Source organism: Anomaloglossus baeobatrachus, chromosome 5 (assembly GCF_048569485.1).
Source record: "Anomaloglossus baeobatrachus isolate aAnoBae1 chromosome 5, aAnoBae1.hap1, whole genome shotgun sequence".
Classification (NCBI taxonomy): Eukaryota; Metazoa; Chordata; class Amphibia; order Anura; family Aromobatidae; genus Anomaloglossus; species Anomaloglossus baeobatrachus.
Genome location: NC_134357.1, coordinates 513,130,360 through 513,154,698, shown reverse-complemented (window position 1 = coordinate 513,154,698; position 24,339 = coordinate 513,130,360). Strand labels below are relative to the sequence as shown.

Sequence of the window (24,339 nt, the reverse complement as noted above, 5' to 3'; positions counted from 1 at the left end):
TTATTCAGGAACGCATACGCCTGCTTATCACGAAAGTCCGCTAGGTCTCTTATGAACCTTTTATGCTTTCTATCCTTAATTGTGGTTCTAAATTTTTCCACAGCGGTCTTGAGTGATAACTCCCTTGTTTTGAAATCAGTCTCGTTTTTCGACTTCAATGTCTCATCAATTAGTTCCTGTAGCTTCCCTGACGTTTTTTCTAGAGTAACCTTTTCCTCGTCCCGAAGTATGGTCATAAATCGGACTGAGGAGGCAATAGATTCCTCTTCCCACTTCTTTAGGAGTTCAGGTGATCTACACCTACTGGCCGGGGTGATCTGTATACGTAGACCCCTGGGGACTACCCTCTGCTTAATATAATTCTCTAAGGATTGAACCTCCCACCAGGACTTAATATTGTTTTTGTAGGCTACATACAGTTGTTCAAATCTGGTTTTAAGAGAGGGTTGATGATTACTACACTCATCTGTGGATAGTTCGGAGAAGGCTTCACGTGCATCGTCAAGCCAAGACTGATCATTAATAGGCCCCGATAAAAATCCAGCCATACCAGAAGACTTTAACCAAACACCGAATTCGATATCAAGGTAATTATATTAAACCAAAAACCGAAAGACTCAAATTACCCATAAAACAATTTTATTACATATATGCCACAAACAAGGTACACACGTTAAAAAATTGATGAGAAGAAAGGTGAGAATCAATACATTCTACTCCTCACCCTTCCTGTCATACAGGGGTCGGCGTCCTAAAGTTTACTGACGCCCCTGTTCCTCGTCGGCTTGAGCCCTAAGCAATCCCTCCACTCACACTAAAAGAACACCATGTGCCCTAATTCAAAAGTGGGTAAGGTGAAACACCCAAGAACCCGTATAGACAGTATGTGATATCCTAATTCAGTCAAAGTACTCTGTCAATGGATGTCATCAATCTGTATATAGGGGAAGCTCTGGCTCAGTCGACTATTTGTCAAGAGGAATAAACAAAGGATCATAAAACTCTTGTTGCATTTGTCCAGGATGTACCCTACGCGTTTCGCCCTTTAAGTCAAGTAGGGCTCATCAGGGGTATGGCAGCATAGATCCTTGACATTTTTAGCACAGCTACAGCCTAGAACAAAAACAAAATTAAAATAAGATAGAACACTGTTACCAACTCACAAGGTCCATAGTCACCTAGAAGAAAACATGGACAAAAAGCACAATCAATACTGACCAGTAGTAGTGGATCAATACCAAAGGAATTTCCACAGTTAGTGAAGAAACCTCCTCCAGGAATACGACCAGAATGGAATATCTAATGATGCAAACAATACAGACAATATATATATCTATAAATACACAGAGGCAGGTCCACAGGATATATCCAGCCAGGCATGTTTAAATAGATGTATCTACCTGTTTAAAATCGGACCAAGGTATATATATATCCCTTACTGTATCTGAAGGCAATCCAAAAGTCCAGGCACAGTCATATGTGCAGCCTGCAAAGAATGTTCAACACGAGACATATAACATAGTTCCATGTCTATTCAAAGGGGGGCAAAGATAATATACCTCCAAACCCAGTACCTGGTCCAAATCAGGGTGGAAATATTCACACCTAAGGATATATCCCGCAATGCAGGTTCACAAGCATGTGTGATGATACTTTTGTCCGTAGGACAAATATCCCTTAAAGACAAAGCACATATATATCCACATGTATGTATGGTATAAGGGACACCAAAGAAGAATCCGGACTGAAGGCACAAACAGTACTGACCAGTAACAATGGATCAATGCCAAAGAATTTTCACAGTTAGTGACGAAACCTCCTCCAAAAAATATATCAAGGTGGACGTCTTCACATCTGAGGACACATCCCGCAATGCAGGCTCACTTGCATATATAATGATGCTTATGTCCATAGGAAAAACATCCCTTTAAACAAATACAAATATATCCACTTGTATGTATGGTATAATAATGAAAAAATACCACCACCCTATCTCAAAGGCCATCAGTACAGAAAAAGAATAACCTTATGCCCCATCAAAGGTGCCACACATACCTCAGGAAAATCCTGATCCTGGAAGGAGCACAACACCTCCGCAATACCTAGAGGGAGAGGTATAACCTGGCTCAGATCTCCCACATTAAGCATTAACAGTATAAGATTCAACACACCAGAATAGCAAGTTGAAAAACTTTTTCTTGCAAATACCTGGTCAGTTGGTATCACCTGGGTAACGGTATGTATCCAGTGCGGGTGTCAGCTTAAATCCTAGCTGCCCCGGTCGGCTTTTAAATGTCCTGTTTCGCGCCAAAAATGCAGCCATTCAACGACCCCCCCCCAAACGTCACTTCCGGGGAGCGCAACCAAAAAAGGATTCACCCGGATATACGGCTGATAGGTATGGTACCACATAGCTAAACGTTCCTAGTCATTGCGCATGCGCAAATCGCGCATGCGCATAACCTCAAACATAACTCAAGGCGGTCCTATTTCGCACCACCGCGGCAGCTATTCAGCTACTCCCCCGACGTCATTTCCGGGGAGCGCAATCACAAAAGCATTTCACCCGGACACATGGCTAATAGGAATAGTACCGCATAGCCGAACGTTCCTAGTCACTGCGCATGCGCAAGTCGCGCATGCGCATAACCATAAACGTAACCCAAAGCGATAACACAGAACGGGGGCTAAAATCAGTTGCGCGTGCGCAGTCAACACATTCTACGCGTGTGCTAGAAACCACTGCAAAGATGCTAAATGCTAAGTTAAGGCACCATCCAACTTATTACCAATCTTCAGGGGGCATGCGATCCCACCAATAGGAGAGAAGTATATAAACCAGGTATAAGTGCGCGAAAAAAAATATATCATATTGACCAGATATACAATCTCAGTCAAATATAATGATAGTATAGTCACAGAATTTTATAAGGCATTCCAGAAGATTATAGCTCAATAAGCCATGTCCATATCACACAATCATAGACCAAAAAAGAAAACAACAGTGTTCTACACCTAAAAGCAACAATTAAAAATAGTCCCAGTTTACCACTGGCAACCTGATTATGTCACATTTTGTCACCATCAGTAATAATGTCCACTTGTCAACAAATTTGGTGGACAGTAATTTCAATCCAGGCCTACTACAGGCCAAGTATATTAAGATATGGTAGGAATTACTTTTATCAAATTAAATGAAGCAAGTATAGCTAATGTGTTCATTCAAGCCACTCGGATGCACGGACTCCAGCCAAAAAATCCACCTAGCCTCTCTTTGTAACGCGCAACTGATTTTAGCCCCCGTTCTGTGTTATCGCTTTGGGTTACGTTTATGGTTATGCGCATGCGCGACTTGCGCATGCGCAGTGACTAGGAACGTTCGGCTATGCGGTACTATTCCTATTAGCCATGTGTCCGGGTGAAATGCTTTTGTGATTGCGCTCCCCGGAAATGACGTCGGGGGAGTAGCTGAATAGCTGCCGCGGTGGTGCGAAATAGGACCGCCTTGAGTTATGTTTGAGGTTATGCGCATGCGCGATTTGCGCATGCGCAATGACTAGGAACGTTTAGCTATGTGGTACCATACCTATCAGCCGTATATCCGGGTGAATCCTTTTTTGGTTGCGCTCCCCGGAAGTGACGTTTGGGGGGGGGGGTCGTTGAATGGCTGCATTTTTGGCGCGAAACAGGACATTTAAAAGCCGACCGGGGCAGCTAGGATTTAAGCTGACACCCGCACTGGATACATACCGTTACCCAGGTGATACCAACTGACCAGGTATTTGCAAGAAAAAGTTTTTCAACTTGCTATTCTGGTGTGTTGAATCTTATACTGTTAATGCTTAATGTGGGAGATCTGAGCCAGGTTATACCTCTCCCTCTAGGTATTGCGGAGGTGTTGTGCTCCTTCCAGGATCAGGATTTTCCTGAGGTATGTGTGGCACCTTTGATGGGGCATAAGGTTATTCTTTTTCTGTACTGATGGCCTTTGAGATAGGGTGGTGGTATTTTTTCATTATTATACCATACATACAAGTGGATATATTTGTATTTGTTTAAAGGGATGTTTTTCCTATGGACATAAGCATCATTATATATGCAAGTGAGCCTGCATTGCGGGATGTGTCCTCAGATGTGAAGACGTCCACCTTGATATATTTTTTGGAGGAGGTTTCGTCACTAACTGTGAAAATTCTTTGGCATTGATCCATTGTTACTGGTCAGTACTGTTTGTGCCTTCAGTCCGGATTCTTCTTTGGTGTCCCTTATACCATACATACATGTGGATATATATGTGCTTTGTCTTTAAGGGATATTTGTCCTACGGACAAAAGTATCATCACACATGCTTGTGAACCTGCATTGCGGGATATATCCTTAGGTGTGAATATTTCCACCCTGATTTGGACCAGGTACTGGGTTTGGAGGTATATTATCTTTGCCCCCCTTTGAATAGACATGGAACTATGTTATATGTCTCGTGTTGAACATTCTTTGCAGGCTGCACATATGACTGTGCCTGGACTTTTGGATTGCCTTCAGATACAGTAAGGGATATATATATACCTTGGTCCGACTTTAAACAGGTAGATACATCTATTTAAACATGCCTGGCTGGATATATCCTGTGGACCTGCCTCTGTGTATTTATAGATATATATATTGTCTGTATTGTTTGCATCATTAGATATTCCATTCTGGTCGTATTCCTGGAGGAGGTTTCTTCACTAACTGTGGAAATTCCTTTGGTATTGATCCACTACTACTGGTCAGTATTGATTGTGCTTTTTGTCCATGTTTTCTTCTAGGTGACTATGGACCTTGTGAGTTGGTAACAGTGTTCTATCTTATTTTAATTTTGTTTTTGTTCTAGGCTGTAGCTGTGCTAAAAATGTCAAGGATCTATGCTGCCATACCCCTGATGAGCCCTACTTGACTTAAAGGGCGAAACGCGTAGGGTACATCCTGGACAAATGCAACAAGAGTTTTATGATCCTTTGTTTATTCCTCTTGACAAATAGTCGACTGAGCCAGAGCTTCCCCTATATACAGATTGATGACATCCATTGACAGAGTACTTTGACTGAATTAGGATATCACATACTGTCTATACGGGTTCTTGGGTGTTTCACCTTACCCACTTTTGAATTAGGGCACACGGTGTTCTTTTAGTGTGAGTGGAGGGATTGCTTAGGGCTCAAGCCGACGAGGAACAGGGGCGTCAGTAAACTTTAGGACGCCGACCCCTGTATGACAGGAAGGGTGAGGAGTAGAATGTATTGATTCTCACCTTTCTTCTCATCAATTTTTTAACGTGTGTACCTTGTTTGTGGCATATATGTAATAAAATTGTTTTATGGGTAATTTGAGTCTTTCGGTTTTTAGTAAGATGTCTAGTAGAGGGGCTACAAGGACACTAAACTTCAGGAAAGCAAATTTTAAACGGTTGAGAGATGATCTTAGTGCAATAAACTGGGATGATGTACTAAGTAATAAAAGTACACAAAGCAAATGGGAGACTTTTATGAGCATCCTGAATAGGGCTTGTGCAGAAAATATACCCTATGGGAACAAACATGCTAGAAATAGGAGGAAACCCCTATGGCTAAATAGAGCTGTAAGGGAAGCAATAAAAGAAAAACAGAAAGCCTTAAAAGAATTAAAGAGGGTAGGTAGTGATGAGGCATTATATAATTATAGAAAATTAAATAAAATATCTAAAAAGCAAATTAAATTAGCTAAGTTTGAGATAGAGAGACTCATTGCGAGAGAAAGTAAAAATAATCCTAAAATATTCTTTAACTACATAAACAGTAAAAAACTGAAAAGCGATAGTGTTGGCCCCCTTAAAAATAGTCTTGGTGAAATGTTGGAAGGGGATGAGGGTAAAGCCAACCTGCTGAATGACTTTTTTTCTACGGTTTTTATACAAGAAAATGCCATGGCAGATGGCATGACCAGTGATACCATAAATTCACCCTTGAATATTACCTGCTTAACCCAGCAGGAAGTACGCCGCCGCCTCGAAATCACTAAGGTTGACAAATCTCCGGGCCCGGATGGCATATACCCCAGAGTACTACAGGAATTGAGTTCTGTGATAGATAGACCATTATTTTTAATCTTCTCAGATTCTTTAATAACAGGGTCGGTACCGCAGGACTGGCGCATAGCAAATGTGGTGCCAATATTCAAAAAGGGGACAAAAACTGAGCCCGGAAATTATAGGCCGGTAAGTTTAACCTCTACGGTTGGTAAAATCCTTGAGGGTTTCTTGAGAGATGCTATACTGGAGTATCTCAAGAAAAATAACCTTACGACAGAGTATCAACATGGGTTTATGAGGTATCGATCCTGTCAAACTAATTTGATCAGCTTCTATGAAGAGGTAAGTTCAAGCCTGGACCAGGTAAATGCAGTGGATGTTGTGTATATGGACTTTTCAAAAGCTTTTGATACGGTGCCACACAAAAGGTTGGTACATAAAATGAGAATAATGGGGATAGGGGAAAATATGTGTAACTGGGTTAAAAACTGGCTCAGTGATAGGAAACAAAGGGTGGTTATTAATAGTACGTACTCGGACTGGGTCTCAGTTCATAGTGGGGTACCACAGGGGTCAGTATTGGGCCCGCTTCTTTTCAACATATTTATAAATGACCTTGTTGGGGGCATGCGGAGTAGAATTTCAATATTTGCAGATGATACTAAACTTTGCTGGGTAATCAATACAGAGGAGGATAATTTTATATTACAGGGAGATTTATGTAAATTGGAGGATTGGGCTGAGAAGTGGCAATTGAAGTTTAATGTAGATAAATGTAAGGTCATGCACTTGGGTAGAGGAAATAACATTTATGATTATGTACTTAATTGTAGAACACTGGGTAAAACAGACACAGAAAAAGACTTGGGTGTATGGGTGGATGGTAAACTTCACTTTAGTGGACAGTGTCAGGCAACTGCTGCCAGGGCTAATAAAATAATGGGATGTATTAAAAGAGGTATAAGTGTTCATGAAAAAAAATATAGTTCTACCTCTGTACAAGTCACTAGTGCGACCGCACTTAGAATACTGTGTACAATTCTGGTCACCGATATATAAGAAGGACATAGCTGAACTGGAGAAGGTGCAGAGAAGAGTGACCAAGATTATTAGAGGAATGGGTGGGCTGCAATACCAAGACAGGTTATTAAACTTGGGGTTATTTAGTTTGGAAAAACGAAGGCTTAGGGGGGATCTAATCACAATGTATAAATATATGAGGGGACAGTACAGAGACCTTTCCAAAGATCTTTTTACACCTAGGCCTGCGACTGGAACACGGGGGCATCCGCTACGTCTTGAGGAAAGAAGGTTTAATCATAATCACAGACGAGGATTCTTTACTGTACGAGCAGTGAGACTATGGAACTCTCTGCCGCATGATGTAATGAGTGATTCACTACTAACATTTAAGCAGAGCCTGGACGCCTTTCTTGAAAAATTTAATATTACCAGTTATGTATATTAGATTTTATGACAGGGTATTGATCCAGGGAACTAGTCTGATTGCCGGATGTGGAGTCAGGAAGGAAATTTTTTCCCCATTGGAACTTGTTTGCCACATTGGGTTTTTTATGCCTTCCTCTGGATGAACATGTTAGGCTACGGGTTGAACTAGATGGACTTAGAGTCTCCCTTCAACCTTAAAAACTATGATAGTATGATACTATGATATTTTTTTTCCTTTTCTGTAACTGACTTGCAATTTTATAATTTAGCAATCATTTTTATCAGATATAAACTACATTTATTTTTTACACATTTTGTAGTCCATTTTTTATGCGTCTTATCGTGTATTTGAAGAAAAATATATTTAAGAGTGTATTTTTAACATTTGGAGAGCCAGCCATTCGTGTTTTTTTAATTTTTTTGTTGTTCCTTTACTTTGCACACAGGGGAAAGCAGTAATAAATATCTTTTGCAAAGTATCAGGAATTGACAATTTATAAAAATCACGCAGAACCTAGGAAATACGTATAAGTCAAGTTGCATGAATGTTTTTTAACTTTAAACTTTGCTAAGCCACAGACGATAATCTTTTGACGTGTCTCTGGAGGAGAAAGGATAAGTCAGTCCATAAGAAGTGCTACAAGTGCTGATTATAAGTCAAGGTAAGACAATGAATTTAAATTCTTTTTCTGAACAAAGTAAGCATTTTGAGAAGTCTAGTTTAGCGAATTTATGGTTAGACTTGTATGCCGAGTGTGAACTAGCAAATTCACAAGTAAATTCTAAGGTATTTTTTAACAAAGAAAAAGAGAAGTTTAGAAATTTATTGCATTTAGTTCAGGAATTCCATAAGTCAGTGATGGAGAGATCCAAAGATTGCTTACAACCTGAAATGTCAGTAAGTGATATTGTGAATTCTGGCTGTAATGTTGCAAATGAAAAGTCAGATTTTGACTGTAATTTTAATTTTGCTAATCAGAATCTTGAAGATGGCGGCAGATATGTGCAGTCTATTCAAGGTGACTTTCAGGACACTGGAAAAGAAGCAGGAAATGATGTAGAGAAGCCAGAAGGGGGAGGAGCCAGAGTAGAAGACGTGCAGAAAGTTGTCAGAAAAGGACACGTGCAGAGAGAAAATGGCGACGATCAGTTTTTAAAAATAGAACAGACTAAGTTAGGGATTAAACTTAGAAAGAATCTATTGGACTTATGCAAATTAATTCCCGCATATAATCCTAAAATACATGTTTGCAAAAATTCAGAGATATTTGAAAGTTCCGTTGAAAAGTTAAATTTAACCAATAGTGAGAAGAATCAGTTATTTCGTATGTGGGTACCCCAACATTTTTTCAGACAGTTGGTATTAAAAAAATTCTTCTGACAATGAGACATTTGATTGTTCAAATGATAATGATATCATAAGGTTGAAAAAATCTCATTTTCTGTGCAAGGAATGAAGCGAATCCAGATTATGAGATGTGGAAGGAATTACAAATTGAACAGAATGAAAGTAGGTTCTCATTTATGTCCGTTTTTGAACGTTTATATAGGGCGGGCATTCCAAAATGTCAGACTGAATGGAATGATACATTTATTCGTCAAGAAATTTAATTTCCTTGATAATGCAGCCTGTACGGTGGCATTAAAGAAAAAGTCCCTATTCGAATGTACGACATTTATCGATTTTGTTAGAAATCACCAAAGTCAATCAAAACAGAAATTAATTAATTCCGATAAACCAACACAAAAAAAGGAGAGATTCTGTGGAAAATCAACAGTGTCTCCCAGATCCAGATATTTCTGTGACAAAATGTATGAAATTCGCAGGAAATTGCATATAAATTACAAATCATACAATCCATCACAATTATTATCATCTAAAAATCTTTTTCCACAGGAAAAACCTTTGTTTCCCTTGTCTCCAGTGAAGGGATTGGTCACAGGATCAGATATTGATGATCCCAGACAAATGATGAGTAAAAGCTTTGAAAGACAGAAACAGGTGTCTTGTGCAGATTCTCTCCCATGGTCACTAGTGAAATAAAAAATGTCGCCCAGAGAATTTGACAGCCAGCGACAGCTGGGTGGTCTTTCAGAGAGAGACATTCTTTCTCATTTAAGGAAAAAAATTTAGTTACAAAATAACTTCAGAGATTCCTACAAGTTGAAAATGAATATAATAGATTGAATCTTTGAAGAAAAATTTAGGTTTGGTTTTCAGCTAAATAAAGGGGATTTCTGGGTAAATTAATTTTATTGTTTAATATTTATTATTATTCATATACGGTGTATCCATGTAATACATACCTTCTATAGATTCATGTGTATATATATATATATATATATATATATATATATATATATATATATATATATATAAGGGTAGTGATAGTAAGATCAAATCAAAGTCATATTTACATTTAGTTATGATAGTTAAATTTTATAAATTAATAATTTGAACTCTGTATATGAATAATAATATTTAAAATTTAATAATACGAAAAAGTATAACTTATTTTAAGTGTTTCATTTTTATCATAAATATGATAATTTTATTCTTTTATTTCCCTCAGAATTTATCAGTAAAGCAGATTGATGAAGTATTAACTTTTTATTTAGAAATTTGTTCTTATCCTCAATCAGGTAACATATATCTTATAGTTGTGTAAGGTTAATCGTTAAAGCATGCATAATAATAATTATTTTTCTCAGGTAGCAATCATCAAGAGGAAGATCAGTTGTTTTTAACGTTTCTTTCAGTAATATGTATATATATATGTTTTCCTTGGTGCTATTAGAAATGTAATCTGAGTTTTGGAATGGAGTACTTAAACTGTTTGCTGTATTGGAATGGTGTTCCTTGCACGTAACTAGAGCATGTGACACTTGAATTACTGAGCTAATAATAAATGTCTGTCTGTTCTATGGTCAAATGTACAGTATGTGACTATTAATGGTACCTGTTACTCATGAGTATGTAATACATTGGAATTCGTATTTTTCAAGAAGTACTTCAAATTAGTATCATATTGTTTTTTGAAATGCGCATAGAAAAATTGGAAAAACACGGATATGTGTCTGTCAATGTTTCTACGTGGATGTATATGTTAAAGAACCATGACAGTCTTGTGTGCATAGATGTGTCTATGAATGATTGACTGTCTGAGCAGCTGCCGACGTCAATTACTTGCTCAAGGTCTTTGAAGCTTCCAAAGAAAAAAAAGGGGAAACATTTTTTTTTTTACTTCAAGGTTATAATATGTATGTATATTATTTAGAGTAAATAAGTTATAGTACATAAGTATAAATAATGAAGGACTTTATACAGAATATATCTTATTCATAGACATATTTCTTTAGTATAGATATGTTAGGATCCTTATTAAAGGTTTATTCTGAAGAATTATATTCTAGAATAAGGTTTTAACGTTTTGATTTTTATACAGGTTTGTGTTACTTACTTCTTTTACTGATACACAGATTGGTAATCATTTTTCTTTTCAAATATGGAAGTAATATTTATAATATGGTCTTGAAGATATACAACATAAAATTTTAATTTAATTTAATCTTGACATATTAATTTTTATAACATCATATTTCATGATATTGAAAGGAAAAGGTTGGGTTTTAATTACATATTTATATTTGATTAATATATGTGTCTACAGAATACTTTAATAATTAATATTTCAAGTACAAAGGAAGAAGTGGGAATAAAAAAATATATATATTTGAAGTATATCATAATGCATTTATATACTAAGAGAAGAGTATTATCTACAAAGTTACATGACTTAATTATTTTTATAGGTTACTGATATGATAGGTATGGAAATCCTATAAGATACTGGTAATACTAAGGTTGTGTGTTATTAAAGACATAAGTGTTATATACATAGAAGGCCTTATTTTTATTTCAATTTTATTTTTATTCTGATTTTCATTTTTTCTTTTATTCTTATTTTTTATATTGATTATTTTTATTCAATATTCAAATTTTTAATCAAAATTTAAATTCTACAATTTTTTTATTTTTCCTTCAAATTTTTAATATCTCAATTGAGAAAACACTTCAATATTTAGTTAAATAATATCTAAAATAAGAATATTACTTTATTAAATATGAATCATATTAAGAGAGAAAGTTCCAATTTTTGGAAGAAAAGAACACTTCATACATCAATATATTCAATTATTTACTTCCTAGTAATACATTATTCTTTTATTAGTATGTTAACACAATAAGGACGAATATTGGTTATAGTTACATAGTTTCTTATATAGTGGGTTATTTAATAAATATTAGACAAATCAAATAAACTACCGTATTTTTCGCTTTATAAGATGCACTTTTGTACACACACACACACACACACACACACACACACACACACACACACACACACACACACAGAGTCCAGTGGAGGTGCGGGCAGCTCTGGAGCGGTGCTGGCAGCGTTTGATCTCCTGCTCCCGCTCATATAATATGCACAGCCGCTGTCCATCAGAAGCGTGGTGCTGAAACTGCATCGCACTGATGGGCTGGGGGAGCTGCACATATTATATCTGCCTGTGCTTACCTTTGATCGCACAGGATCCCCCCTCCCCCTGTGTTAGCTATAGCCTCCCGTGCTGCTGCCCATAGTAAAATAATAAACTCTTTACTCACCTCCTCCAGGGTCTGCCCGGTCTCCCTCCTGCTGCTGTGATTAGGCACGCAGAGATATCTCTCTGCTGTCCCGATCACATGACCTGCACTAGAACCAGGAAGTAGGAAGTGCAGGAGACAGGAGGAGCTCAACCCCGAGGAGGGAGACACAAGACAAGACAGTGCTGCAGAAGGTAAGGAAAGAGTTTATTTTACTAAAAGCAGCAACATGGGGGCGATATGTAACAGAGGGTGATGTCTGCCAGCCACAGTGGGCCTGTCTGCCAGCCACAGTGGGCCTGTCTGCCAGCCACAGTGGGCCTGTCTGCCAGCCACAGTGGGCCTGTCTGCCAGCCACAGTGGGCCTGTCTGCCAGCCACAGTGGGCCTGTCTGCCAGCCACAGTGGGCCTGTCTGCCTGACACAGAGGGCCTGTCTGCCTGACACAGAGGGCCTGTCTGCCAGCCACAGTGGGCCTGTCTGCCAGCCACAGTGGGCCTGTCTGCCAGCCACAGTGGGCCTGTGTGCCTGACACAGTGGGCCTGTGTGCCTGACACAGTGGGCCTGTGTGCCTGACACAGTGGGCCTGTGTGCCAGCCACAGTGGGCCTGTGTGCCAGCCACAGTGGGCCTGTGTGCCAGCCATAGAGGATGTGTGCCAGCCATAGGGGAAATGTGGCATCACTGGGGGACGTGTTCAATATAAGGTGGCCATATCCAGATTAAGGGGGCTAATTTTAGGATGAGGGGGCTATGAGGGACATATACCCTATATTATTTGTTAGACGGACACTGGTATTATAAGATGGACCCCATTTATTAAAAAATTCTCTATTCCTTCACCAAATTTGGGGGTGCGTCTTATAATCAGGTGCGTCTTATAAAGCGAAAAATACGGTAAAGTAGAGTAATAAAGATGGAAGATCGAGGTACATCTAGGTTTACCTTCCTATATTTACAAATAATATATATTATATTTTTTAAATCAATAATAATTTATAATGGGTATTATTGTGTTTTGATGGAATCATCCAGTCTTTTCTAAAAGGTTATTTGCTTTGGTTTATGATTTTACAAATGATCTAACTAAATAAGCCACATTGTTGCCTTTCATATTTATAATATGGTACATGTTATAGGTACACATTATATTATTTCATATTGTATATTACATTTTGGTTACATTCAACAAATTGCCACCTATGGGTTTGGAAAGGTAATTACACCAATGACAAAAAAGGTTATTACATGAAATACTATTGTCTATACCAGGGGTGGGGAACCTCCGGCCCGCGGGCCGCATGCGGCCCGCCATGACCTTTTATGTGGCCCCCGGGCAGATTCCCGGGGGAGGCAGTGCTCGTGCTGTCACTGCGGTCTTGCTGCCGCCGGCCCTTTAAATCCACACATTGCTGTTTGTGCTGCAATGTGTTCTCCTGTCGGCCAGTGCCAATTATGGGCGGGTCCACAGCAGCCTCACAGCTTCCAGCGTTGTGTGTCCGCCCCCTGCCCTCCGAAGATCAGTGCCTGCCTTCTCTTTCTGATGCTGTGTGTGCGGCTCCTGCACTCCGGTGATGTGAATGCAATGCTGCTATGTGCCCTGCCCAATGCTTTGTGCCTCCCCACCCCAGTTCTGTAAACCTTCTCCCCCAGAGTTGCATGAAACTCTCAGCGCAGTGTGCCCCCCAATGTCCTGTGTGCGGCCCGTGCCCCCAGTCCTGTGTGCGGCCCGTGCCCCCAGTCCTGTGTGCGGCCCGTGCCCCCAGTCCTGTGTGCGGCCCGTGCCCCCAGCCCCGCGTGTGGCGTCTGTGCCCCCAGCCCCGCGTGTGGCGTCTGTGCCCCCAGCCCCGCGTGTGGCGTCTGTGCCCCCAGAACCGCGTGTGGCGTCTGTGCCCCCAGAACCGCGTGTGGCGTCTGTGCCCCCAGAACCGCGTGTGGCGTCTGTGCCCCCAGAACCGCGTGTGGCGTCTGTGCCCCCAGAACCGCGTGTGGCGTCTGTGCCCCCAGAACCGCGTGTGGCGTCTGTGCCCCCAGAACCGCGTGTGGCGTCTGTGCCCCCAGAACCGCGTGTGGCGTCTGTGCCCCCAGAACCGCGTGTGGCGTCTGTGCCCCCAGAACCGCGTGTGGCGTCTGTGCCCCCAGCCCCATGCCCCCAGTTAATTAATTGCTTCACCCAATATAGCAGGGTCATTTAAACATTGATAATTTTATGCGGCCCCCGAAGGTTGGTAGAAATTTCCAAATGGCCCCCGACAGAAAAAAGGTTCCCCACCCCTGGTCTATACCATTATGTAGTATTATTTTTATCAATTATATTAATACTTCTACAATAATAATAATGACATGGTATTATAGTATTAGAGTTATGATACGCTGTGACATTTATTAGTGGTAGTTATTGCCATATTTGGTATCTAGATTAAGGAATGAAGTCTTCAATCAAGATTACAGAAGATAAAAGACTTTTATTAATTTTTCTAAAGTTAAAAAGGATTCTACAAAAAGGTTTAAAAGGCTGAAACTCAACGTCCAAAAGGTAACGTCTCAAATAAGACTGTGGTACATACAAAATACTTACCACTGCGGGACCTCAGAAAGACAGTGATCTTATGGTGCCAGCATGGACAATGTTACAACCCTGACACATGGTCTGTGCATTAAGACCTCACTACAGTTACTAAGGAGAGCAATAACGTATTAAAGTTAACCCCTGTCGTGCTGACCAAGAACGTCTTAACATCTGTTCCAGGATTTGACAACAGGCAGCGCGGAGGATAAAGGTGACTAATGTAAATTACACTGCACAGACATCAAAGACTTATGCTATTCTTCTACACTTATGAACTGTGGTTTATCAACATTGGCTATGGATTTTGCAATAAAGAATAAAGTTTATGGACCTAACAATGATAAACAATATGGGACTGTATCAAATTGGTAACCATTCATTTTTTTATCAAAGGATTTATTTTTAAGAGACTGTGTTTATGCCGGATTACATCGGAGATAAGAAGAAATCAACCCAGAGGACATCATATGGTGACCGGATTAGTTTTGCATCTTTTAAGTTTAGGAAAGTATAATTATATATTTTATATGATTATCAGTCACGCCCTACTATAACATAAATCCACATTATTATATTGTTGAACATACAACATGAATAATGCAGATTGAGTATTATTCATCATTATTATTGATATTAATCCATTATCGCCAAATAAGGGAAAAAGATCTGTTATTTTAATGATGTATTAATTAATTTTCGGGGTTTCATTAATAATAATAATAATTCACCCGCCTCAAGGGGGAATTGTTAAAACATTAAACTTAATACATCTAGTTATCAAACATTTTATAATAGAACATATTATATGTTTTCACAGTTTTGTCTATATTGGAAGGGCATAGCTTATTGATAACAGTACTTAAATTAAGATAAAAGGTATCTGTATTGAATATCTGTATCGAATCTAGGTAAATGCTGACATGATATATATATATATATCCTTCCATCTGGAAGCTTCTAGTGATTACGTGATGTGTAACTGTGTTCAGCTGAAATACCCTATATGGTTTGGACAGTTGTCCTATAAACACACAGTGGGAGGGGGTGGTCTCACTCCTGCTCCGAGAGTCAATCCACACATGTCGAAGCTGATCCATCCATCCATCCAGCCTCTAAGAAGCATGTCATGCCTGTTCCTTTGATCCTGCATTCACCCAAGACGAAGCAAGATATGGTTGCTCTCTCAGGAACTCAAGAAAGACTAATTGAACTCTTTTACGTAAGCTAATGAAGTATATTTTTTTTCCTTTTCTGTAACTGACTTGCAACTTTATAATTTAGCAATAATTTTTATCAGATATAAACTACATTTATTTTTTACACATTTTGTAGTCCATTTTTCATGCGTCTTATGGCGTATTTGAAGAAAAATATATTTAAGAGTACAGCATGCAACTACAACCAGAAGTGATGCATGCATTAGCTGTGCCAATTCGGGTGCTTTACCCCAGGTCTTGCTGATTGCAATCGGGGTAATATTTTTTTGGATTGATGTCAGCTGTGTACTGTCAGTTAGCATCAAGCCCAGTGGTTAATAATGTCCATAAGACAGCGAAATAACTAATCTGTCAAGTATAAAGAAGAAAAAAAAAAACACAACAAAAAAAACACCACAACACACACACACACCACACCCTGACTCTCTCATTCACCAACTTATTTAAAAACAAAAAAAATTAAAAAAAAAGCCACGAAGATTTTGAAGTAATCCACTGAATCCGATGTACTAAAAAAATAGAAACCTGAAACACATAAAAATAAATATTTAAAGACAAAAGACAGTCCCTCGTTCATCACTTTATTAGCTTCCCTAAAAATCCCGCAGCTCCGATATAATTCATGGTGATCCTACGATATCCACAGATTCTGTCATACAAACTATGAAGCCACAGTCAGAGAATGAAGCTTCATCGATTACTCCCAGTAACGTCACCACTCGTGAGACATTTCAGGTCTCGCGCTGCCCACTGCATGACCCTGTGACAGTGGTGATGATGTCAGTAACCTTACATAACTTCACCGCCCTCGCCGGGTATCGAGGAGGGCAGCGCGAGAACCAGAATGTCTTAGGCTATGTGCGCACGTTCGGTAATTGCATGCAGTTACGCTACGATCTGCACCGCAGCGTAACTGCATGCGTCCTCTGCACAATCTATGGAGATTGTGCAGGAGCCGTGCGCATGTGGCGGATTACAGTGCAGCGCTTCGGCTGCTGCCCGAAGCGCGCGTTCTAAGAAGTGACATGTCACTTCTTTTGTGCGCTCTGCATGCAGTCCCCGCTCTGTCTATGGCAGGGGCTGGGAGGGGCTACATGCAGAGAGCATGAAATCGGCTTTTGTTTCTGCAGCGATTTGAAGCGCACGTGTGCTGTTCAAATCGCTGCAGAAATTTCTGCAGGGCCAGTACGCAACGTGCGCACATAGCCTTATGCTCATGAGAGGTGATGTTACTGAGTCACTGAAGTCACCAATTGTGAGAAATGACAGAGTGAACTACGAAGCTTCATTCTCTGAATGAGGCTCCATAGGTTACATGACAATCAGTGGACGTCGTGGGATCATCATGGATTACATCGAAGCTTGTGGGGAGGAGATGGTTAGAAGCTTACAAAGTGGTTAAAGAGTCTCTTGCTTTTATTTAACTTTGTTTTATTAACAAAAATAGTCAAGTCAGACATGGTACACCACGTATTGTACATAGCAATAAACAAATTATAAAGTACCGATCAAGTATAAAAGCTAATATGAACCCTATCTGGTGCAAAGTAGTCGTCTATATACTTTGACATTGGAACAATTGACGTATCTCTGTGATAGACATGCAGGCAGCTTATGCAGAATTGGTCTGAAAACCATAACTAAAGATTATGGAAATAACAGAACATACAAAATTAAAGTATAACCATACTATCACTATTTGCCGCTGGAAAATGTCACACCTTCAAATTTCAAAAAGAATCATTAGCTACATTAACCTTTCTCTCAAGTTTCCGTGAGTGTGCTGGGAGAGGAGTTCCATAGATCCCAGATTTTACTAAATTTTTCCGGGTGCCCTCTGTACTCGCTGATTATTAGTAAATTTTTCCATAACCAAATTTTGACGGCAAACCGGGCTACTAGGTGCTACAGAGTTAACTCAGCAGTCCCAGAACAAAAGAAAATCCCGACCGATAACAATAGCATGCCACATGCCCTTGACCACTCCTGTTTCGTAGGACACAGAACCACAGTTTGTGCAATATATGGTAGCCTGGGCCAAGAGATAGTTCTTGACACCTCCATGGATCCATCTTACCCCCACCCCAGGAACTAGCAAATGCAGAAATGTTGCCAATACCAGGGTTGCCAAACTCTCTGAGTGCAGGAGTCGCATCACTTTGACGCCGTCCACAGTCACCTGGCATAGCTGAGGTCCCTCACCTAGGTACGGTATAGCACTGCACACGGAATGTGCAAAAAAATGAGACTCATCAACCCATAGAATAGTTCATCAGTTCTGATCCCAGCAGACAAAGAGCCGATAAATGACCCGGGGTCACGACACCTCCAACAGACAATGGTATGAGAGATACCCTTTGAAGCCAGCTTTGACCCGTTGTGGGTCTTTGTGAGCACCTCAAACGTGGACCCATTTTTTTGGATATTCCAGAAAGGTGACCTCAGGCTCCTCTCATTGTTCAAGCAGTTTTCCACAGCCAAGCATCTTTCCACGAGGTTCTCTGCATTCTGGAGATTTCTGTGGGCAAACTAGCTTTGTATCGATTTAGATAGTGAGTGAATAAATTGGTCTACTACCACTCGTTTCACCAACTGTGCTGGAAAGCAAGTCTCAGGCTGCAGCCATTTTTGCACTTTGGTAGCACCAGAGGTGCATAAATTGCGCCCTAACAGCCATAATCTCCACCTTCAGCTTGCAGGGCAAGGTTGTAGTATGTTTTCTGTGGTTCCCCAATAAGCTATAGAGCTAGGTCCTCTGTCTATTGTTCTGTCACCCTCTTAAAGACATTCAGGAAAGCCTCAACATTTTCCTCCAGAGTCAGTAGATCACACTTGTATTAAACGTGATTATCAAGCACACAGTTTCAGCACACCTCTTCTTGCAGAGCAGACTTCCTTTCTCCAGTCTCAGCACACTCCACTTTGCTCAACTCCCCCCCAACTGACCGACAAGTGACGCAATGTCTAATTCTAGTCATAGCTATGCAGGTGCACCTAATCAAGGACCATAGTGCTAGGATTAAACCCTGGCCTACCTGGATTTCCTATACCCCACTAAATATTTTTTGTGGTTGAACCCAATTTGGTTTTCTGCTATGGGACCTCATAATTTCTATGTACTACCCTGCCCCTCACAGTATATGTTGAACTATGTGTTACTCTAATGTTTTATCTTATTTGAATAGTGCTGCAGTATATGTTGGTGAAATATATACCGTAATAATCATTATTTCTATCCCTCGGCTGCAAACATGCAATTATCTGAAAAGTAATATTGGCAATTTGTGCAAATCAAACAAGATGATCAAATCGTGACAAGTAAATTATCTCAGCTTCGCTAATCTCTGCTTTATGCTAGACTAATTAATGTACCAAGATATTTCATACAATAGATGGCGGCTCCTGCACCATCAACAGCGCAAATCTAGAGCTGCACAAGAAGCCAAACAGGTCCACATTCTGCAAACATAACTGTCATGATTATTTACATGGCCGTCTACATCCAGCCTTATCAAACTCATTGTCTACAGCAGGACGACGTCTGAAAGGCATTTTACCAAAATTCACACAGAAGCCTCCAGCAGATCCAGGAGACACATAAGATACAGAATAACCTTCCCCTGAGCTATTCCATACCTGGACGTTTCCCTCAAATACACAATTGATTAAAAGGGTTTATGGCAGTTTTCTGTTTTCTGGAGTAAAACAATTTGAGGAGTCACAAAATCTTGAAACTTGAGGTTTTTACATCAGTCCTGTCCAGATCCACCAAAGTGGGCAGAGCATGGACAGGGCGTGGTGTCGCCCCTCCAGAGAATAGGTCATAAGTTCCTCTACTCTGGTGGTGAAAGTTACTGCAGAAATGTTACTCCAGGCCTTGAATGCAGCAGCATTTCTGGCAAGAACACGCCATAGAGAAGACGTGAAGAATTAATATACTGGCAATTTCCTCTTAATGAATTTGGCTCATCTTACCTCACACACCCCTTCATTAAGACCGGCGTCCACAGTGCAAGTCTTAATGAAGCGACACCTACATTTTTAAGGGTAAAGTCCACAAAAAAAATTCCATGTGATCACATTCTGATAAATCATATAAAGTTATTATAGAAGCCAGTGATGGAGTAAAATCTGTGACTTCTCTGCATTTAGTGGTCACTACTCACCTGTGCGGTTATCTGTAGGAATCTCCTCTTTACTCCGCTCATCACCCCTCACATATGTCTCTGTAGTATTAATATGGGTCAGATCTTCACCCTGAAACAAATATTGTAAAGTCACAGACAGATGGAGAAGTCGCGTCAAATGATTCAGAAGAAAAGATCATAAATGAAGATGACGACCAAAACTGACAGCAGTAGATATCACAGAGCTGCAGGTCTCCTGTATAACCCAACCTGTCACCTCCTAATTGTAACCAGCAGTCTCCATAACCAGAAAATTGTGAGAAGATCCAGACAACATCTAATGTCTATGATCAGCTTTATCCTGTCATCTCCACCAAGTATAAACCATACACTGAATGGCCACATTATTACAGACACCATCTAGGAGCGTTGGATTTCCTTTGGCATTTAGGAGTTCAGCAATTTATCAGATGAAAGATTCCAGGTGATGAAATAGTTCTGCAGGATTACAGGCCCATGGGGACAGGAAAGCTTCTTACATTTACTGAAAAGTAGGCCGAGGAGCTGACAGTCACTGAACATCCCATTCTACCTCGTCACAGAGATGCTCTATAGGACTAAGATCTGAGGACTGTGAAGGCCGAGGAGGCAAGAAAAAGTAATGTCATGTTCCTGATATAAAGAAGTGGAAGATCATGGCACCTCCTGGAGAGAATTGCTGTGTGACATAAAGCTTCACTTGTGGAGCTGCAGAATATACTGTAATTACAGGACCATGAGGCAAAGTACTATCATTATATGGTGAAACACACTATGGAGAAATGGGAAGGGGGGGGGAAATCATGCTGCCTGCAATGTTTTTAAATGTCGAGACTCCAATATGGGTCTCCAAGTTGTGTCTTGTCTAAACTGTCAAGGTTCTGGGAGCAAGAGGCCTACTCCTGTCACTCGTGCATAGTTTTTAAATGAAAATGCAGTGCTTAATTAATATGCATAGGAGAACGCAGTGACAGCCGCATAGTTGTGGACCACTATATAGGCCCCGTTTCAATGGCTGTCTTCATTGAACCTGGAGCCAGGGAAGAACATGTGCAATAACGGTGAAAACCTGGTGGCAGGACTACGCCTGGGTGACATCACATGCGCATTGGATGGGTCAACCTGGTTGTACAGAAATTTCTAGAGCACTATTCCCGCCTGGATTCACTGCTGTAAAAGGCATGGTCGCTCTGTGCTCACTTTTTAAAATGGAAATGTCAGGCCACATCCTGTGTATTGCATGGACCATACCTCCCTTCTGTGTAAACACACTATGGGAAATAGGGAAGGGGGGGGAAAGTGATGCCAGTGTCCTGCTGTCTGCCTGTAATGTTTTTAAATATCAAGACTCCAAGATGGGTCTCCAAGTTGTGTCTTGTCTGTACTGGCAGAGGTATGGGAGCACCAGCCCTACACCTGTCTCTCATCCAACGCTATATGTGTTTTGTCAATAGTCTAAAAAGCTAATGGCTTTGCTAAAACAGTAGAGCTCCTTTTTTTGAAGCTTTTCGACCCCCCTAAATTTGTTTTCTCTGCCTTACATTTGGCCTCCCAATGAATCCAATGTGGTTCGAAAAAATTCAGAGTTCAGTTCGGCATTTCTTCAGTTGGGATCGACGACTCAAGCCTTGAAAGGTTCACCCATCTTTAACCTTCACAGCCATCTACACATCATACGAGAGCTTTTATGACACCTTCTCTCCATCTACCTGATCATCCTGAGGAACATCGGGATTTTCTTGTTTACAGTCGTGTGGAAGAAGAGGACGGGGACATCTCTCTGGTGTTGTCCTCTCACTGGATAGAACTGGAGGAAACACATACAGGGACTGAATTCATTCTTTACATACAGATAATTATAGGCTGTGTGTATTTAGTCCTGTCTATTACCTGGTGATGTGAGGGGCTGGGGAACCTCCATCATGACGTCCTTGTACAGATCTTTGTGTCCTTCTAAATACTCCCACTCCTCCATGGAGAAATACACAGCGATATCCTGACACCTTATAGGAACCTGACACATACAATGATACAGTCATGCCCCGATCCCTTCATAGCATTACTGTATAATGCCCCAGCATTCCCAGCAGTGTCACCTCTCCAGTCAGCAGCTCAATCATCTTGTAGGTGAGTTCTAGGATCTTCTGGTCATTGATGTCCTCATGTATCGGGGGGTGAAGTGGAGGCCCCGTGATCGGGCTCAGGGGTCTTCCCCATCCCTCAGACACAGGGTCCTGACAGCGCTCACTAGAGGTCTTCTTCACTACTGTGTAATCCTGGTTATAGAGAGACATTAATAAACCTCACTACAGACATTTCCAGAGTCCTCACCTCTCCAGTTCTGTCCATCTGTTATTCCCATAGATAAGAATGGTGTAATGTGACGTCATCAGAATCTCTCACCTCTCCAGTAAGCCGGAAGAGGATCTCTAGGGTGAGGTGTAATATCCTCTCCGCCATCTTGTCCCTGTCCTTATCCATCCTTGATGGGTCAATCAGGAGAATTCTCTTATATAGAAGATCTGAGAGGATCCGATATTGTAGGGACCTGAATGGGGAGAAGATGACGATGTAACATCAGAAAGATCCCATGTAAGAAATCTCCGGAGCTGTTACCGGCTTCACATGATCACTACATCCAGTCCTGGCCCCGTCCTGCCCCCGGTATAACACACAATCCAACTATAGTCACACACAGAGATTTATCACAGAATATAGAACCGGGGCCGTCAGTAACAGATAATGATAGAGCATTAATATCTCCTGATAGTGACAACATGGAGCGGGCGACGGCCATAATGGAGTCTGTACAGTAAAGGCCCAGTCACACTAAACAACTTACCAGCGATCCCAACAACGATACAACCTGATAGGGATCGCTGGTAAGTTGCTAGGAGGTCGCTGGTGAGATGTCATACTAAGTGACGCTCCAGCGATCCCACCAGCAACCTGACCTGGCAGGGATCGCTGGAGCGTCGCTACACGTGGAAGCATGAGGCGCTTGGTAACTAAGGTAAATATCGGGTAACCAACCCGATATTTACCTTGGTTACCAGCGCACACCGCTTAGCGCTGGCTCCCTGCACACTTAGCCACAGTACACATTGGGTTAATTACCCGATGTGTACTCTGCTACGTGTGCAGGCAGCAGGGAGCCGGCTTCTGCGGACGCTGGTAACCACGGTAAACTTCGGGTAACCAAGAAGCCCTTCCCTTGGTTATCCGATATTTACCTTCGTTACTAGCGTCCGCCGCTCTCACACTGCCAGTTAATTACCCGATGTGTACTCCAGCTACAGAGCAGGAGCCGGCACTGGCAGCTGAGAGCGGCGGACGCTGGTAACGAAGGTAAATATCGGGTAACCAAGGACAGGGCTTCTTGATTACCCGATATTTACATTGGTTACCAGCGTCCGCAGAAGCCGGCTCCTGCTGCCTGCACATTTAGTTGTTGCTCTGTCGCTGTCACACACAGCGATCTGTGCTTCACAGCGGGAGAGCAACAACTAAAAAATGGTCCAGGACATTCAGCAACAACCAACGACCTCACAGCAGGGGCCAGGTTGTTGCTAAAGGCACACACAGCGACATCGCTAGCAAGTTGTGCCTCAGCAGCGATGTTGCTTAGTGTGACGGTACCTTAACAGAGCAGCGAGCGGCGTCATAAGGGAAGTGACCCCATCTAATCCCATACAGACAGATCTCCTGATAGAGCCGCACAGACGGGAACACGCTCTGTCTCCTGGAGTGTGAGCAGCACTGAGGGGGTTAATGTAATGGGGAATCTCCACACCCCTCCTCCTGCAGAGCCGCACACTGGATATATGGCTGTGACTAAATCCTAGTGGGTGAAAGCTCCGCTCCCTCTGCCACCAGGATTTCCCCGCTCCCCTTTATCACACACAGTCTGTTCTCGGCGCCATCATTACCCGACTCTCTCCCTCTCTGCAGCTTCTTCTCTTACATGCGGCTGCTTCATACAGGGGAAACCACTTCACTTCCTGTAAAATCTAGAATGGCTCCTCCCCCCATGTGACTGATCACATGACTATGACATCATCACAGGTCCTGTAAGCACAGAACAACTATATATCTAGGGTTGAGCCTAGAATGTACAGGCTGTAGTCATGCCCCCACAGGAAGGAGCCCGTACATTCTAGCTTCTTCTTCAGTAGTGAATCAGCTACAATGTACAGGCTGTAGTCATGATCTGGAAGGAGCCTGATTCACTACTGAAGAAGCT

The 24,339-nt window shown here is 41.3% G+C and overlaps 1 protein-coding gene across 1 annotated transcript in view; it reads right to left on the bottom strand.

Moving 5' to 3' along the window:
- Nucleotides 1–22,641, bottom strand: part of LOC142312027 (uncharacterized) — a 71,371-nt gene extending 48,730 nt beyond the window's left edge. The window contains 5 exon segments of the mRNA XM_075350900.1: nt 20,097–20,187; nt 21,806–21,903; nt 21,987–22,110; nt 22,193–22,372; nt 22,500–22,641. Of these exon segments, the coding sequence (XP_075207015.1) occupies nt 20,097–20,187; nt 21,806–21,903; nt 21,987–22,110; nt 22,193–22,372; nt 22,500–22,577 (571 nt within the window). The 5' untranslated portion in view covers nt 22,578–22,641.
- Between the last annotated feature and the right edge of the window lie 1,698 nt (nt 22,642–24,339).